The following is a 17,183-nucleotide window of genomic DNA, read 5'->3' as shown; positions in this document are numbered from 1 at the left end:
GTTTTCTTGATGTCGAAGAATCGTTTTTGGATATTTTTCAAGTAGGATCATGGGAAAATTTATGAAAAGAAAGAGTCGTTTTCACTCTACTTATTCACACTATCGCTCATGTGTTCCATAGCTGACATTTTTTACGATAAAATCCAGAATATTAGAAGCATCTTATTTTATTTGCCTATTTAAAATTTGAACCTTCTTCACCCTCCATCCTCGCCTCTGTGTAACAAATTGTAACGCTGGTAGTAAACCGCCAGGAAATAACTAAAAAGAAACATGCTCGATTTAAGTACACTCGCAGTAGGAAGGAATAGTTGGGATAGGCTATTTCGTGAAATGTTTGTAATTATAAGTTGTACACATCACCTACTTTCAGTTTACTTCGCCCAAGAAAATGATGGGAGAGATGGAAAAACAATCCAAGGGTAGAGGTGTCGAGTCCGCTTCGATGATCCTTATACACCGGATACTGCATCATTTGTGATGCATTGATCTGCAAATATGGCAAAAAATGGGAAATTGTATTAGAAAAAGAGGACAATTAGTAATTTGTTGTTTAACCGGTGGAATCGTCTTGCTTTTAGTCATTAATTATTAGCTTTAATTTCCGTAATAATGTGATCATATCTCGTTTTCCTTAAGTTAATTGCAGTTTTTAATTACTGAAATGAGTCTCAACTCATTTGGTCGTCATTTTAAATAGAGCATAAAATTATAAATAATATGATAAACAAATAAATTAGAGTTAAAACAAAACTGGAATCATTAACTGAAGATATTTTGATGTGTAACGTTCAATATATCAAAATGAAAATAAAATTTAAGTCAAAATGAACAATGAATAGACACCATCATACAACGAGGAAAATACTATTCGTATCCAAATATGTTCCTAAAAGTACGATACTAAAATGCAGGGAAACGCATAGCTTAAGGAAGCCCTTAAGCTAGGAAGGTAAAAAAAATTAACAACTTTTCAAAGCACTCGTCCGAAATGATGAATCTTTGCAACAAATTCTTCTCATGTTTATCTCGTGCCAACAAAATCGCTTCCCAAACTCCAAAGCCGACACACCAGAAGCGCTACTGTCACTTCCTGTTCCGGTGTCCGATATGCACACCAGCTACGGCCAGTCCGTTTGTTAAGCAAAATTACATGAATGCTCTTCAAGATACAAACCAAACCTCGCCCGACTGAAGGTGTGGGAGCTTCAACCACCCACCCACCCAAGTCCTAAGGGATTGAGCATGGTGTTGTTGCATCGTTCAAGATACTGTCCAGCCCCGGGTACCTTATCTAGGCAACATTAGCACGCTCACACGATGGAAACCGTATTCCAACATACGCAAAAGCATCGGACCGGCGGAATAAACAGACATACTGTATGGTGCCATATGGAACCAGGGAACGACACTGTCCCCATCCCAAAAGGGAATTGTGTTTGCTACTCGACATCGTCAAACCTCCGCTCGCCCCGCCATTCAACCCGCTTTCCCCCCCCCCCCCCCCCCCCCTTTTCCTTTGCAGCATAAGTTTACAGGGGTAAATAAAATACAAACTGAGCAACCTGAGAGTGGCTTACGGAGTGGAGATTTAGATTCGTAATGCTGCCAGAATTACTGCCTGGTAGCATTTACTATTTACTAGCAAAACCAGAGCACCACCGTGCGAACTTTCTCCTTTCGTCAAGCATTCCACAACACATCGCTTCCGGGCGCTGGTTTTTCACTGGAAGCAATGTAACGTTCCATCATACCGTGCCTGTCGCAGTGTGATGACAGGGATTTGTCGACACCGGAAGATTGATATTCCGAAGGATTAAAGTTTTAATTAAATACATAAAACGATTTCCCATGTTGATTGAATTTCTAACTCCTTCTATCTCTCTGGCACCCAGCAGGGCAGACGAACGATGGTTTGAGACCCCAACCATTGGTTCCGTATCGGATTTCAATGTCATACGACCTAAGCCCTTCAGGCTGCCAAGTTCCAGGAACGACTGGGAAGCCGTAACGGATCTTCCATAGGGTGTGGTGGTGGACATACCTTTTTGTCATCCAACAGCCAGGTAAGATTGGCAGCTGGTTTCGAGTTGTAGGACGTGCAGTTTCCCAGCACTACGTCACCTATTCGGTAGAACTGTTTGATGCCCGTAATTAGCGGCTTTGTTACAGGAACGTCTAGTAAGATATGATAAAAGAAAAGCAAAGGAAAAGTGATAAATGATTATTCTGAATTACTCAACCCGGCGGGGCATTACACACTTACCAACAACTTCCATCTCGCTGGATACGATCATCGTATCGAACGATGGCAAATCGGCTGATACTTCGCAACTGTATTTGCCCGTTGCCGTTGGCTCGACGGCCATCAATGTAAGATGGCTACCGTTTGATAGAGGGCGCTGTAATAAATAAAACACAAAAGGAAGTTATTTAGCAAACAAAAATGAAAAAATATACACGACTTTAAAAGTCAGCACCATGGTGTAGGTTCACACTTCTCTTGTTGGGACACTTTTTTTTCAATAAATCGCTCACAACATCAAACGTTGGACATAGAAAGCGCAACAAAACGAAACGCGCTAGGTAACCTGTTAGCGGAAGCGTAAAATTATATGCAACTGGGATAGAACTATTTTTGCTGATGTTTGTTGCTATGGTATCACGGTTGCTGCTTTGTTTTTTTTATGGTAACGTACACTGACATTTATACTGTAAATGGTTGATCTGTCATGTGGAAGGAAAACCGATTTCATCGCTCTAGTAGGTTTTGTTACTGTTGTTATGCGATACTTTAGTGTCCTTTTCCGGTTTGAACATATATTTATTGATCGTTTGTATCATAAATCGGATGTTTTACCATTTTTTTGTGTGACAAGGTTCAGTTTGCAAGTGGTAATGAAAATATTTTAATCGATTGAAATTCAATTGTTTCAATTTATGCGATTGCAAGATATACTTCATGCTGCATATAAAAAATATGTCTATAAAAATGTAATTTAATAAATATTTTTGATTCAAAATGGACGGCCTGATGCTGTATGCAACAACGGTTTCAAACGACAAGACTAATGGCTACGAGAAAAAAACTAAGTTTAGTAAGCCAGAAATGGTCAGCATGTTGAGCCTAAGATCGTTATGCTAAGAAAAAGTAGATTTGATGCAAAATAGAATTAAAAAAATATATTTTTTCCTGTTTTTTTTTCTTTTTAGCCGTTTGAAATTACGCACCAACAGAATCCTTATTCAATCGAAATCGAAAACACATTATACGAAACGGCTAAAAGCACACAAATGGAGTATGAAATTTGAAAACTGCACCGACAGACACATCATTAGTGTGCAACAGTGCAACACAATCAGGTCATTATACGATGCCGCACCATCGACTAACCCAATTCCTCTTCCGGCAACTAATTGTGCACGAGCCGCTTTCCAGGGCGCCGTGTAAGCCAGCGTGCCGATTCAGCATCGTTAATCAGCAACCATCTGAAATGCACCGGCTATGCCAAGCCCTCTGGAACGATGGTGTGCCGTTAAAATAAAGGAGCAAAACGAGATCGAGTGTGAGAGAGAGAGAGTGAGAGAGAAAGTGAAAAAACACAAACTCCAGCACGAACAACAAAGGAATGATAATTATGATCCCGTTGATCTGTGTAACAAAATTGCGAGCGTGTGGGAAGAAAATTCCCGATTAGAAATCATCATCATCCGGTGCTGTGCTGCAGCTTTGGTGATGCATATTTCCATTCCGCCGCCGTTCTTTCAGCTGACTGACGTCAGTGTCTGTAGACCGTAACTTCTGGCTACAATTTAGTCGAGAACAGTTCTGCAAACCGGTTCTGGTAGTATTTCTCTGGTTCGCGAAGTCGCTTCCACAGTGTGTGCTGCTAGCTGTTGCACACTAACGTGTTGCAAGAATGGGGGAATCCGTGACTTCCGTGCCGTGAATCTCCAACCAGCAAACGTACTCACCTCCACCGACAGTCCTGCGACGACGAACGATTTCAGGGCGGGAATTTCCTTCGGTGTGTAGCGGAAAAACTCGCGCTTTCCCTTGTACCACTTGACGGAGTACAGCTCGGCACCCTCCATGTCGTAATGGCAGATCAAATTTGCATTATCGCCCCGCTTGATGGCAACCGGAACACTGACGCGCACGTCCTTCAGCGTGATGACGAGATCTGTGAAAATGAGCGCAAGAGAGAGAGAGAGAGAATACGAAATTGGGATGAGCTAAAGATCGTTCGCGTGATGGAAATTGCATTTGTATGAAAAGCTTCATGTTAACTAAGGGTAAGGGGGAAGCTGGTGAGGTTTGATAAAGGGTTTACATTGATACCCAACAAACCCAACTAACACTGAAAAGATGCGAGATGCGGTGGAACACGAAACCCATCTGCTGTGCATGTTGGTGTCGATAGAGTCAATAATCGACTTTAAGCGATTTTGCCGACGTAACGATTTGGGTTGAATACTTAGCGATAAAAATAGGATGAGATTATACTTTTCCAGCTTGTTTTTTTTTTTTTGCTTCTTCAAAGCAAGATAATGGCCACACTAAAACCTCGCACTGAACGGTTTTGTAATGATCCGATTTATTAGCGAATAAAAGAGTGAACTTTCATAAAATGTCAACTGATAATGTGTTGAGACCGGGTGGAAAGTGGTTTTTGATTTCATTTGATAGTGATTTTCTTTGCTCGTGGAAGAAAGATAAGCTTATGTATATTTTTGAATAACTGGTTTCAATTTACAATGAGCAGAAAGTCATTTTAACCAAACAAGTTGCTGTACGCCATTGAAAACATGCAATCTGCAATAACAAAATGTTCCAATTTATCGATCACCAGCAAATTGAAACTAAATTTTCAAAAAAAATTAGCTTATTTTTTGGTATCCGTAGCTTTTTACACTATGGTTTTTTTTACTTTACAATATAAGTTATGTTAAAATAGAAAATAATAAAAATTGCTTTCCATGGAATTGAAACCGAAATGGGACTGTTTTGCACATAAGTCTATATTTTGAATTACGGTGGGATAGAAAAACGATCTTCTATTAAGAGCTTTTAAAAGGGAAATGAAGCAGAAACATTAAATACCGACTAAAGAACCGTAAGCATATTTTATTACGTATTGTTTTCTGACAGATAACCAACAAGCGATTTGAATATATCCACCTAATGTTTCTATTACCCTCATAAATCACAATACAACTCTGCGTTCGTTGCTGCTTTTAAAACCCCTCAATTGAACGCTTCCTTTAGTCTGAATAAACACGCAACTTCCGGTAACCTATAATAAAACGCTTGTAAAACTTCCTACACTATTAATCTAGCAAAAAAAAAAGATAAACATTATCTCGACCCCAAGACCTACCATGCTGGCGGAAGTAGTTAAAAGTTAAAACAAAAAAAAAAAGACGCTACAACAAAGTAAAGTCACCGAAAGTTTTCCTTTCAATCAAACTAACCAACTTCTCATTAGCCAAGTGGACGATTTAAGTTTCCTTCGTTTTTTTATTTGTTACGCCGTATAGCACATTTACAGCTTTTTTTCTACCTCTGCTTTTGGCTTTTCCGAATGGTGTAAGCCTCTCGGAACTGTTACCATTGCGTCCGGCTGTAACTTTCAACGGACGAGCAGAGCAAATGTGTCGCAGGGAGGCTCGCACACAATGGAGAAACTGAAACATCGCACAAACACCACCACAAACTAAAAAAAAAATCTTCCCCAGTAAGAGTACCGTGTACGTGTTCGTCGCAGGCAATCGTTTCAAGTGTAATTACACTGTTGGAAAGTAATTAAATTTCACTGTTACGCCAATTTCGATGGCGAAAGTCTGTTTTTAATCGACTACTACAATTTGTCTGTTTGTGTTTTTGTGTGTTTTTGCTCTCCATTTAAAGGGAGGGGAGGAAGCATTTTGTGTAGTGAAAGGATTTAGGGAAATGGGAAGGTGGAAGGTGTCGGTGTCACTTTCATGTTGAACAGCCATACCAAACGCATCAACTGTGACTGAGTGTAGATGGTGTAGCTTAAAGATGGAAACAATAGCGACGACAAACCGGCTACCGTAGATTGTAGCGGATTATAAAGAAAAACACCGGTGCTTGGATGAAGCAAACAGGACATAAAATAAAGATTTGTAACCATCGTGAGATACCATGGTAACAAATGGCATTAAAAGAGGATCACATTGCTGCTTGCTTTGATCGCTTAAGTGTCAACGTTCAACCATTTGACAGATAACCGTTTATCTGGCAACATGGCCGTAACCAGGAGCGTACAAAAGCTAGGTACTAATAATAAAGACATCTTCGTCTAGTCTGGCCATAACAATACGATGTCAATTGGTACCGTTTTTGTGTGTCAGGCCAACACCGAATTGCAACCGTTCCCGGCACGTACAGCGCAGCTGGTGCGTTCCCGCGAGATATCAATTGTAGTGCCAATTAGGCAAGATGTAAGAAAAGCACTGGCTGGCCGTCAACCATGCTCTGCCACATGTTGCACACGAACCGGGATGACTCTCCGCACCATCTCCGGTGGGACATAAATCCCGTGCAGCACATGACGATAATCGTGCCACAACGCGCATTGCACAAGCGTTTCCACATAGTCAACGTCGACTTCTTATGGATCTTGATCTTTGTCTCTGATAGGCGATAGGCCATCCTGAAGGAGCGAACGGAAAGATGTTCGGAATCGAAAGATGACTGTCCTGCTGTTCCGCTTGGTGTGATGGAAAAATTGATAAAATATGTGAACGACAGCGGTCATAAAGCGGTCATCTTTATAGGCCGTTCCTTTTTTTCCTTTACTTTGGGACACACTATTCAGGGCTGTTGGGATTTTCCGTATCGAATGGAACATGCCACAGTCCCAAATACATACACGAGGTAGCCTTGTAGTAGCGTGCAGTAAAATGACAACGATTCGGTGCCAGCTTGCCTGCCAAAAGATCTGTCCAACTAGCGGTAATGCTGCTGCCCCTTTCCAAACCGTAAAGTGTTCTGCTAGATTTCACTTCAATTCGCCCGTTTTTTTTTTGCTCCTCTCTGAGTGGTTGTTCCGGGGCTTTTTTAAAGCGGCGAGGAGGTCGAAGAGAAAGGCCAACACAAACTTTTGATCATTAACGAGGCATTATCCGTACCGCTGGTAAACTATTTTGCACGAACGCACGGTCCTTGAAAGATTTTTCGGCACAGTTTCTCCACTTTTCAGTTTCTTTCTCGCTTTCTTTTTTTGTGTTAGGCAAAAGTTAACTTTGAGTTCACTTTCGAACGCGAAAATACGGATCGGCAAGGATAAACGGCAGGGGAAAATGGGAAATCCTTAACTATATGAGCTCAAAAAGCCATTATCCCTATGCCGTTCGGTCCTGGGCTCGCTACTTCGAAAGCTGGCGGAGAAGTGGTTTAGTTTTTAGCACGCGAAATCGAGAGCTACAGTGTAAAAAGTTTGCTTCCTCAGGAAAAGCGAAACCCCTGCAGGAACCGTGGTAGAAGTGGAAAAGAATCGCTATTTTTTCCCTCCCGAGGCATTCGCTCGGGAGTTTATCACGGCATTCGCTTAACGCTTGCATATGACGCATACCGTATCGTACCGGAAGCAAATTGAGAGCTTGAGCATCGCTAAATTAATGGACAATGGTGTTCGTCGATGAACTAGGTAGGTAAGTTCCTACGATACACTCATCCAACATGCAAATCACCCCAACTGCAAAACGAATCGGCATCAAACTAAAACCCACCAAACTTCGACTTCGGCTACCGTTTAGCGGCGCCACATAATTTATGTGTTTTTCGTCAAGATTTATAGACATTTCAGGAGTAATTTGATGCTCCTGGCCCCCTGTCCCGGGTTTCAGCGTGCGGAAAAACTAGAATCTTACCCAAAAGCCGGTTCCAGTATGGCGTAAGATTCATTTCTGGATCATTTCCAAATGAGAATCGTACATCGTTTCGATGTTCGTTTTCATTTGCTGCTTGTTCCTGGTTTTATTTTTTTTCGTATTAGCCACGCTTTCGTACGGAACTAATGTTTTAATAGGCCAGCATGGTAGGAGAGGAGAGTTTACGGCTGGCTTTTCATTTCGTTAATCACTATCTTAGAGCTTTTTGTGTTTGTGGAACGATTTCGAACGTGCTGATAATTTTTGGGAAATGTTTCGGTAATGGTACGACGTCTACAGAGCAAGATCGTCTAATGGGAAAATCATAATGGATCATGTTTAGGCAGACAATTAATATAGCTTAATTGTTAGTAGTATTGATTATGCGAAATAAACGTAGTATTTTTAAGAGATTTCTTTGCTTTCTACTGGAAAAATTTCATTGAAAATGTTTTTAGTTACATTAGGCAACTATGTAGCTTTATTTTAGAGTTTAATTAACCTTAAAGTCTGCAAATCGCAGAACAAAATGCTTTGAGTGAGAATCATTAGCCAAACAAAGGGATTCTTTAAATATTTTTTTTTATTCGTAAGCTTCTCCATTTGATGCAGTTTCATTAGTTTCTTCGATGTGTTTATTTAAATTTAATTTACATATTGGAAAGAGTAAATAATTTGCAAATTAAAAGGATTTTAAAAAGATGCCAACAACGTGTTACTCCTTTCAAATAATACTTTAAAGTTTATAATCGTTTCTCCATTGCTGGATTGTTTGTTATCACTGTGTTGTACATTAATTTTTAGCAGAATAATTAAATCTCTCCCAGATGAACCCTTCTCCAGTTGGTATAAATTTTGAATCAAACTCAGCTAAGTATTTATATAAGAAAAATTGAAAAGAGTGTTATAACTCAAATTAAAGAAAACCTTCAAATGACAATTTCTAATTCTGAAGCAAAAACGCCATTAAAATAAATCATGCAACCCAGGCAATATTATGCCATTGATTAGGATATAACATAACAATTGCAGAAATGTTGGAAAAAAACAAAGAATTGCATAGCTTTCGGCGCTTCTACAATGCTTCCACATTAGACGCAAATCGGTCAATAGAGAGCATAAATTTACAGCGTTCATAAGGTCTAAAGGAGTAACCAAGATGAAAATGCATGAGATTTAGAAGAATAATGTAAAAGTACGCTAATATACACTCTTTTCAAATTTATAGATTTATTTAAATTTTATTTCTGATTTTTTATTATTTTTTTATTTAACGCATTATTTGAGTGAAAAGAAACTTATTGCAACAAATTCGCATTAAAATTTATCACATTTATAAATTTTGCTACATTGCTCAAAAATGAGGAAAATTTTACATTTTCTCAAACAGGGTATGGAACTTGGTTCCTCGCATAACTTCTGGCACGGACATCGGAGGGCATGGCCGTCCAAGAAGAAAATGTAGCCATTGGTGCCATCTATCGACCACAGGTTAAAGATTGGCGATCCGTTGGATACCGACCGAGTTATAGGCAAAACTTGGTGCAAAAATGAGACTTATGAAATTTTCAAATTTTTTGAATTTTTTAAATTTTCTTATTTTTTTTATTCTTTTTTTTATTTAAAACATTATTTGAGTGAAAAGAATCTTATTTCAACCGAATGGCATTAAAATAAATCAATTTAATTTTTTTTGCAAAATTTCTCAAAAAAAACGTAAGGGGTAAGCCTTATGAAATTTTTGAGTTGAAATTTTTTTTTTAATTTTTTCCGATTTTTTATTCTTTTTTGTGTTTAAAGCATTATTTGAGTGAAATGAAACTTTTTGCAACAAATTCGCATTAAAGTATATCACATTTAAAAATTTTGCTGAATTGCTCAAAAAAAAGCTGAGGCTTTACCTTAGAAAATTTCCAAATTTATAGATTTTTTTCAATTTTGTCGCCAAATTTCCCAAAAATTCTATAGGCTTAGGGAATTTTCAAATTTTTATAATTTTTAAATTTTTTTTATTACTTTTCATTCTTTTTTTTATTTAAAGCATTATTTGATTTCCTCTTTTTGCAACTCGATTCACCACGGCTACATGCTTACATGCTCATGAGTGAGTAAAATGAACGAACCTTGACTTATACGCTAATGCCGGGTTTTTTATGACTTCGAAATGAGTCGTTAAACGAGCTGACTCCTAATACCGACTCATTCGCTCTGAGTTGACTCACTAAAAAGAGTCTCATCTCTAATGAACAATATGTTTTAATAAAAAAAGGTGATTTTAAATTGATTTTGAGATAAATTTTCTCAAAAAAAAGAACACACACTGATACACCAATTAGCGTCAATGAAAAATTGTATTTATTTCAATCTTAATTTTGTAAGATTCATTATACTGCCCAACCGTTTGATCGATACGAAAAACATTGTACGAAAAGCTGTGCGCTAGAAAAAAACGCATTAAAATAAGAAATAACACAAAAACTTTATTTACTATCCATGTTTATCTTCCCATTATTCACAGGAATACAAGTGAGCAAATGATACGATCAGAGTGGCAAGATAACAACTTTCGTTTCTTCGTTTCTTCCACCACGAAGGACCGAAACCGCCTGTTTGTTTTTTTTAATGCTACCATTCTACGGAAATCTCGAAGGACTCTCAACAGGGCGCCCATAAAAAGCGTCCCTCTAAGCCCTGCCTGTTGGCTCAGCCGGTCAGTAACACTCATACGCTTGCCGTCTAATCGTGCGTTTCACCCCTTTGCTGTTCGGGCGTTTTGGAGGTTTTCGTTTTCCCACCGAAAAATAAAAACAAAACCCAACCGAGTGGTGAACGCAATTGATTTACGAGTCGTATAAAAAAAAAAAACAAGCGCCATTTGTTTTATGTCCAACTTCTAGCTTTTATGCTTTCCATTCGGTGGCATTACAGAAGTTTGTTGTTTTGTTTTCGTTTTGGATTGCTTTATTTTTTCGGGAGGGCGACTCGTCGATTCGCTACTTGGTGCGGAACAATCTTTTCCACCAACTTTTTGGGGTTTTTTTGGATCGACCTTCGAAAAAAGGGGGGAAAAAGGGTGAAGAGAAGGTGGATGGGAAACCCGATCATGAGTTGAATTCAATTTGTTATTTCGCTACGGTTACTGACAGGATATTAGCAGTCAATGTTGATAAATGGTTTTTAAGTTTATCGATTACCGGACGGATTTTGTTTTGTGCTTCCCAGCTTGCGAATGAAACGCCCAAACGGACACGTAGTAAAAGAGGTAAAAATTGTTTCCCTTTTGCAGTGGATACCCGACCCGACCTGGAAACTAAGCAGCTAAGCACCGCACGGGAACGATCGTAATAATACACCGATCCCGTACATTGTGCGAAGTGAACGAATGGAGCAAGCACTCCGGAGTCCGGACAGAACGAACGAAGATATCAATCATATTTCGAAACATTCATGTGCCAGGCACTTTGGCTGCAATAAAGTGTGCGTCCTCTTCCTTTGGTGCTCATATTCTTTGCGTACTTCCTGGCATGAAGGTACTTCATCATTGGCTTTTCCGACTTTTGAGCAACTTCGGGTGCTTGGTTTCATTCCTCAAAACGATCTGCAACCGGGGTAAGTAATCGAACAGGTACGATTACCACGCACCCCAGGTCCGGTTTGGGTATTGCTGGTTGTTGAAGGAATTTTCCAAACCACATGAAAAGCTTTCCATCTCGTACTTTTCCCCGCCTTTTCCTTTCTTCCCATCCACAAAGCAGCTGCAGATAAATTAGATTAATGCTCACTCTCTCCCTCTCTCTCCCTCTCTCTTCTCTCTGTGTCGTTTCCCTTTCATCAACCGTACCAACTACTTCCGGCGCTTCGTAACTATGTTTGTGGTTGGATGTTTGAAAAATTCACCGATCCGTACGGGTATCGAGGTATCGTCCGGGCTGAATGGTTGCATGCGTAAGGTAAAACAACTTCAAAGTGAGCTAAACCCCTAAACACTTTGCGTAGTTTAAACCGGTACCAGCAAACCAGGAGCAAAGCTAATGAACTACATAAATACTAGGAAAGCATAAAGTGGAAAGTTGCCTCGCAAGCAGACAGGGAAAAGTTGGTGCGTTGTGTCATAGCACCAATGCAATCGTTTATCACGCTAACGCACAGAAAACCACAAAGAATTGTGTTACTTATTGCTATTTAAATTTAATTGATTTTATTCGCGTTTAAGCTGACGATATGACTGAAAGTTGATATCGAAATAAATTTTCTTCACTTTTCATAACTAAACTTCCCAATCCCATGCACGATTCTTCCCACCCATCCACATACATGTCATGCTTGCAGTTTGATGGCTTTTAATCCACTTGGGAGGGATTCAATATTCCATCGAAACCATCGACCGGGCTCTGGGAAATTAACCCGCTTAAGTCGTAAAGTGTACGTTGGCGTTGTTCTTTCTACGAATAAGTTTTCCGTTTTTGCACTCTTGGCACGCTACAAATTTTCACGATCAAAGACCATTTTCCGTACAGTGGAAACTGATCTGGTACCGGGGGTAATGCAATTATGCGCCCCGACATATGCATATCCGTAAACTTTACACTCGACGAGTAGAAAATCCCGTTCTCGGGAAGGGTAACTTTTACTCGACCCGATTCCAGTAATGGTTGGATCGTGGAAAGATCCTAAACTGACAGGATCTGCATTTTGAGTTGGGTTTAGTAGATTTTATTTTTATTGTTTTGGATTTGTAAGGAAATTTATGATTCATGGAAGGAAGAATTTAATATGCTTAAAGTAATAGTAAAAAGGATCCACGCTGTCATCTCGAAGATTAAACGGGGTCCATCAGTTGCTGAAGTAATAATTAAAAGAAATAAAAACATCTAATCATTTGTTGATGACTTGAGAAAATCCGTAGGATATTCTATTGTAACAAATGATGAGTAATATACCTCAAAAATGATCCAAAATAGACACTAATATTGCATAACTTCAGGCGCTATGAGGCAAGAAAACACAACCGAGTGGAAAAGAACAATGCACTTATCTCAATCTGCATATTAGCATAAAATCTATTCTTGTCAGGAGCACTGTTTCGCAAATGCAATGAGTTCAATGGCATCACCTCAACTTTGAACGCACTTTTATAAGGTGCAAAGTACGCACGTAACATCATCCCATCATTGCCAATCAGCAAACAAACATCTTCAAATGTCATTCGTTTTCCATGCAACACTTGTCGGACTTGAAAAACGTATTTTTCATACATCTCAGCAACCTGGTTGTGCCAAAAGCTCGTTGCAACGTGGATGCCACTCTACTACCATAAATGGACTGCTGAAGGAATAGCGTAAAACAGAGACAACAGAGAGATAAAAAGAGAGAGATAAAAAGTTCAGATTTGTTTGCTATTATTCATGGCATGCAAAACTCTGTACGACTTGTTGAACAATTTCCATCGTTTCCCATTCGTTTCTGGATAAGTGCCGTTCATGTTGCTTATCGTGTTTGTCGGTTTTTTTATTGTGTACCCAGTTCCACCACGAATCAATTTAGCTTCCAGACGCACATTACTTACGATGCCAATTTTTCCTACCAAAATGATAAATATTTACCACCCTCGCTTCGGGTTCATCGTCACCTGGAATAGCTGGTTACCATGGGTGACGACGTGTCGAATGAGCGGTTCCGTTTTGCCATGGCGTTGATTATTTCTACCTGATAATGCAAACGAATTTTTACACGTGTACGACGATGAATTGTGCGTCAGTTGAAGAGACCAAAATTCGCGAGAAGTATTAAATCAATTAGCAAATTTTGATCGATATTTAAAGCAAGCAAGATTAGAGCATTTCCAAGTGCTTGAGAAGTTCTTCGAAATCATGCCACAAATTATTTTAGCTTATATTTGCCTTTTCGAAGTAAAGTTTTCATAGTGAATTCGGTGAAATATTCTTCATTCCCAAAGCTTTACCTGGAAACAACTGATAATACCTTAAAACGATTTATGCTGCAGGCGTTCGCTCGGTTTTGTTACTCGGCGTTTGAATTAACACACCAAAAGCCGAAGATTGAAACTCAAGGGAACTGATTCTTCGTAGTAAAGACGTATTATTACAGGGTTTTCGGGGATATTGAAATGTTTTTTCAAGATGTTGTTTTTCAGACATTTTTCTTATCTTACATTGAACAGTTTGATTTCGTTTTGTTTTCTCATAAATTAACAAAATTAGGATCCACACATTCAATCTTTTTCCTTCTTCCAGTAATATAAATTTAAATGGGCATTCCTGTACCATTCAACATGTCATTTGAGTTATTTGGACAAACAAGTTCAAAAGTAACAATATCTTTCCATGTTTGATAAAAAAAAGCACAAGGCATGTTTAAAGACGTCAACATTTCAAAGCTTTTCGAGAGCTTTCTCCCATCACTAATTCATGGAGTAAACTGGCAAAATCATCGTTTGAATGAGCATTGGTTTTAAAATACCAATAACGACCATGATCAACGGGAAAAAAACTGCCACGTTTGCCAAAAACCAACAAAACAAAACCAAAACAAAAGCAAAAAATGTAGGAATGGTACAGCACCGAAGCCAATCTGCCTGACTGCCCCTGTTTGTTCGGTCTACCATCCGGCAAAATATCATAAATTAGCATGGTTGTACGTTCCAGCTGTAAAGTGCATCGAGCGTTACAAAACAGTTAAAACACGGTTTTCGCTTGCGAAAGAAAGAATTCTTCGCTTCATCTCCACCACGCGGTGGAAAGGAAAGCGCAAGGGTAAGAAAATTCACCAAATATCACAACCTTACCCAGTCTCACCCAGAGTACTGGGACACAACAAAGTGATACAGTACAAGCATAAAACATTCTTCCATTCCATGCTTGCTCCGGGACTGGCTGCCCGTCCATACCCGGGCGAGGTTAGCAGTTTTGCACAACACAACATGCCAAAAATACGTGCACCGAATATCGACAGCATGGCTGCACGCTTCCGTTCCCAGAATTGGAAGGAAGAAAAATGTCCCGCTCCCGCTCACAGTGACTCAAAGGCTATGGAAAAGCAATAGAGCACGGATCCGGTAACGTTCCGTTGCCGTTCCTGCTGGCAGTGCCGACGACCGACGATCGACCACCCAGAAAACGTATATCGTTTAGCGTAACGTACAGTTTAAGTTTATCGAAAGTGAATTCCGTGCGCGGTGCACGGGGTTCTGGGTTTTCCAATCGTTTCGTTTCGTGGTTTTCCACATATTTTTTTTTTTGCTGGTTTTTTATTTTCCTTTATTTTTTACTTCGCTTGGTTTGTTGCGAGTTTGCCAGCCCTCACCTTCTCGCAAAGCGAGCTTCTGAAGTCTATTAAGATGAGAAATTGATAAGCATACATCAGACGGGGCTGGCAAAAGAACAGACGAACCGCATGCATTTCTTTTCACTTCCAAACCACCCACCAACATCACCACCTTCAACATGCCGAGCGGACGTATCACGCACGTGTGTGCTTATTGATGACGTGCCAGGATCGGGGCAGCACACCGACACATCCGTGGCCACGTTGCTGGCACAAAATCGTCGGAGAGTTTAATGAAGTTCAAAAGCGCAAACGAAATTGGTTCATTTCAGGGTTCGAAATCGAAATCACCGACAACCGGGTGGGGCAACAACGAGCACCGACAATATGCTTTTTCATCCTGTTACGAAACGGCACGCTTTCCACATCACCTGCGCGCCGGTTCCATTTTGATTGCCAGGGCAAAAGAAATACACCAACAGCAGCAGCAAGTAGTAGCAACAACAAAAAAAGCATAAATTGTTCCACTGTTTTTCCACATCCTCCTCACCGTTGTACATTAATCAGCACGAGGGAAAAAAAACGGTTTCACCTGAGCGTTTTACAATTATGCCGCACGGTTTAATGGTTGGGCACATTTTTCAGTTCATCTTTCTTTTTTTTTGTTAAACCATTTTTACATAATGTAATGTGCTGGGAAATTAAATTGGACCCGGCGAACGCACACATTGTGAGACAATGGAGGAATCGACCGGAAGTTGCCGTATGGCAAAATGGAAGGAATCTTTTTCTGTGAATAAATTATTGCTTTGCCCTATTTTTTTGGTTGGCATTTCTGCTGAATGTGTGTATCGTTCGATCAATCATAAAATCATTGGTGTTGGATTGGATTTTTTTTGTTTGCTTAAATTTGTTTCCAGTTCCTGGTTTCTTTAGAAGGAGCTTTTGGGGATACGTTTTTTTAATTACTGGTTTTGAAAGCTCCTTTCACACGCAAAGCATTTTGAAAGTTTCATAAAATATGACAAGTGGGTTGTTAACAAAGTCATTAAAAAGATCATTAAATTTAAGGTGGCTTTGTTTAAATTTTTACACAAACAATATAGAAAAATGAGACTTTAATCCAAATTCAGTTAAAAAAAAACAGTGATGTACTCAAGTCAGAAGATGTGAACTAAAGATATCAATACAATACAGAAAATCAGCGACGAGAAATGCGTTTATGCCTGTGGGTTTAATATTAATGTTTGACGTACTAGTAGTAGCAATAGTAGCAGTTTAATAAAGTTTGTTCTACAATTTCATTCCACTTTTTTTCCTTAATTATATGCAGCATTTGGCTTGTTTAACCTAAATTCATCGCTCTTTAACCGAAGGAAAATAAATAAAATTTTGTTTGCTAATTGTAAATGAGGTTCTTAGTTTGATAGTAAAATTATTTTCAACATGCACAGTGACTGTTGATGGGTGGTACAACGTTGGATTATGATTTATCATTTACTAAGAATTAAATGTTTTGTTAAGCATAGTTTTTCGCCCAAATTTTACCACATTTAGAAGTACTTTTTTATAATTTAAATTATTATATTTCAAAAGCTTACAGTAAATTCATAGAAACAAAATAATTGATATAAACATATTTGAAAATAGTTTCATATTTTGGGACCAGACATTCCGATGTATTCGTTTGATATGCTACAACAATTTATTCGCGTTTGAAACTGTGTTCACATTTAGTTCCCATGCCATGAAACGGAAAGAAGTAGTATGAGGGTTTTCAGTAGAAGTCACATTGTTTTAGAAAACCTACACGAATCATCTAAATGTTCTCTAAAATTCCATGAATTAATAGCTACATATGTACTAATGCGTACGCAAACCAATGGAATGTTGGAAAGCTCTGTTCAGATGAAACAGACATTTAAAAGTCTAGAAATTTCAATAGAAAGCAAGTGGCTTTTGAATTTCTGAAAACATTTTCTTAATTAATCATAGGAAAA

The 17,183-nt window shown here is 39.0% G+C and overlaps 1 protein-coding gene across 2 annotated transcripts in view; it reads right to left on the bottom strand.

Moving 5' to 3' along the window:
• LOC125760743 (uncharacterized) overlaps window positions 1-17,183 on the bottom strand; it is a 36,103-nt gene that overhangs the window by 7,899 nt on the left and 11,021 nt on the right. For both annotated transcript variants that reach the window (XM_049421171.1, XM_049421170.1), the window contains exons 2-5: window positions 3,976-4,184; window positions 2,267-2,402; window positions 2,045-2,178; window positions 368-490 (exon numbers count right to left, since the gene is read on the bottom strand). In XM_049421171.1, coding sequence (XP_049277128.1) covers window positions 368-490; window positions 2,045-2,178; window positions 2,267-2,402; window positions 3,976-4,184 — 602 coding nt within the window. The remainder of the gene's footprint in view (window positions 1-367; window positions 491-2,044; window positions 2,179-2,266; window positions 2,403-3,975; window positions 4,185-17,183) is intronic.

Source organism: Anopheles funestus, chromosome 2RL (genome assembly GCF_943734845.2).
Source record: "Anopheles funestus chromosome 2RL, idAnoFuneDA-416_04, whole genome shotgun sequence".
Taxonomy (NCBI): Eukaryota; Metazoa; Arthropoda; class Insecta; order Diptera; family Culicidae; genus Anopheles; species Anopheles funestus.
The sequence above is the reverse complement of the archived record's forward strand: the minus strand, read 5'-3'. Positions and strand labels throughout refer to the sequence as shown.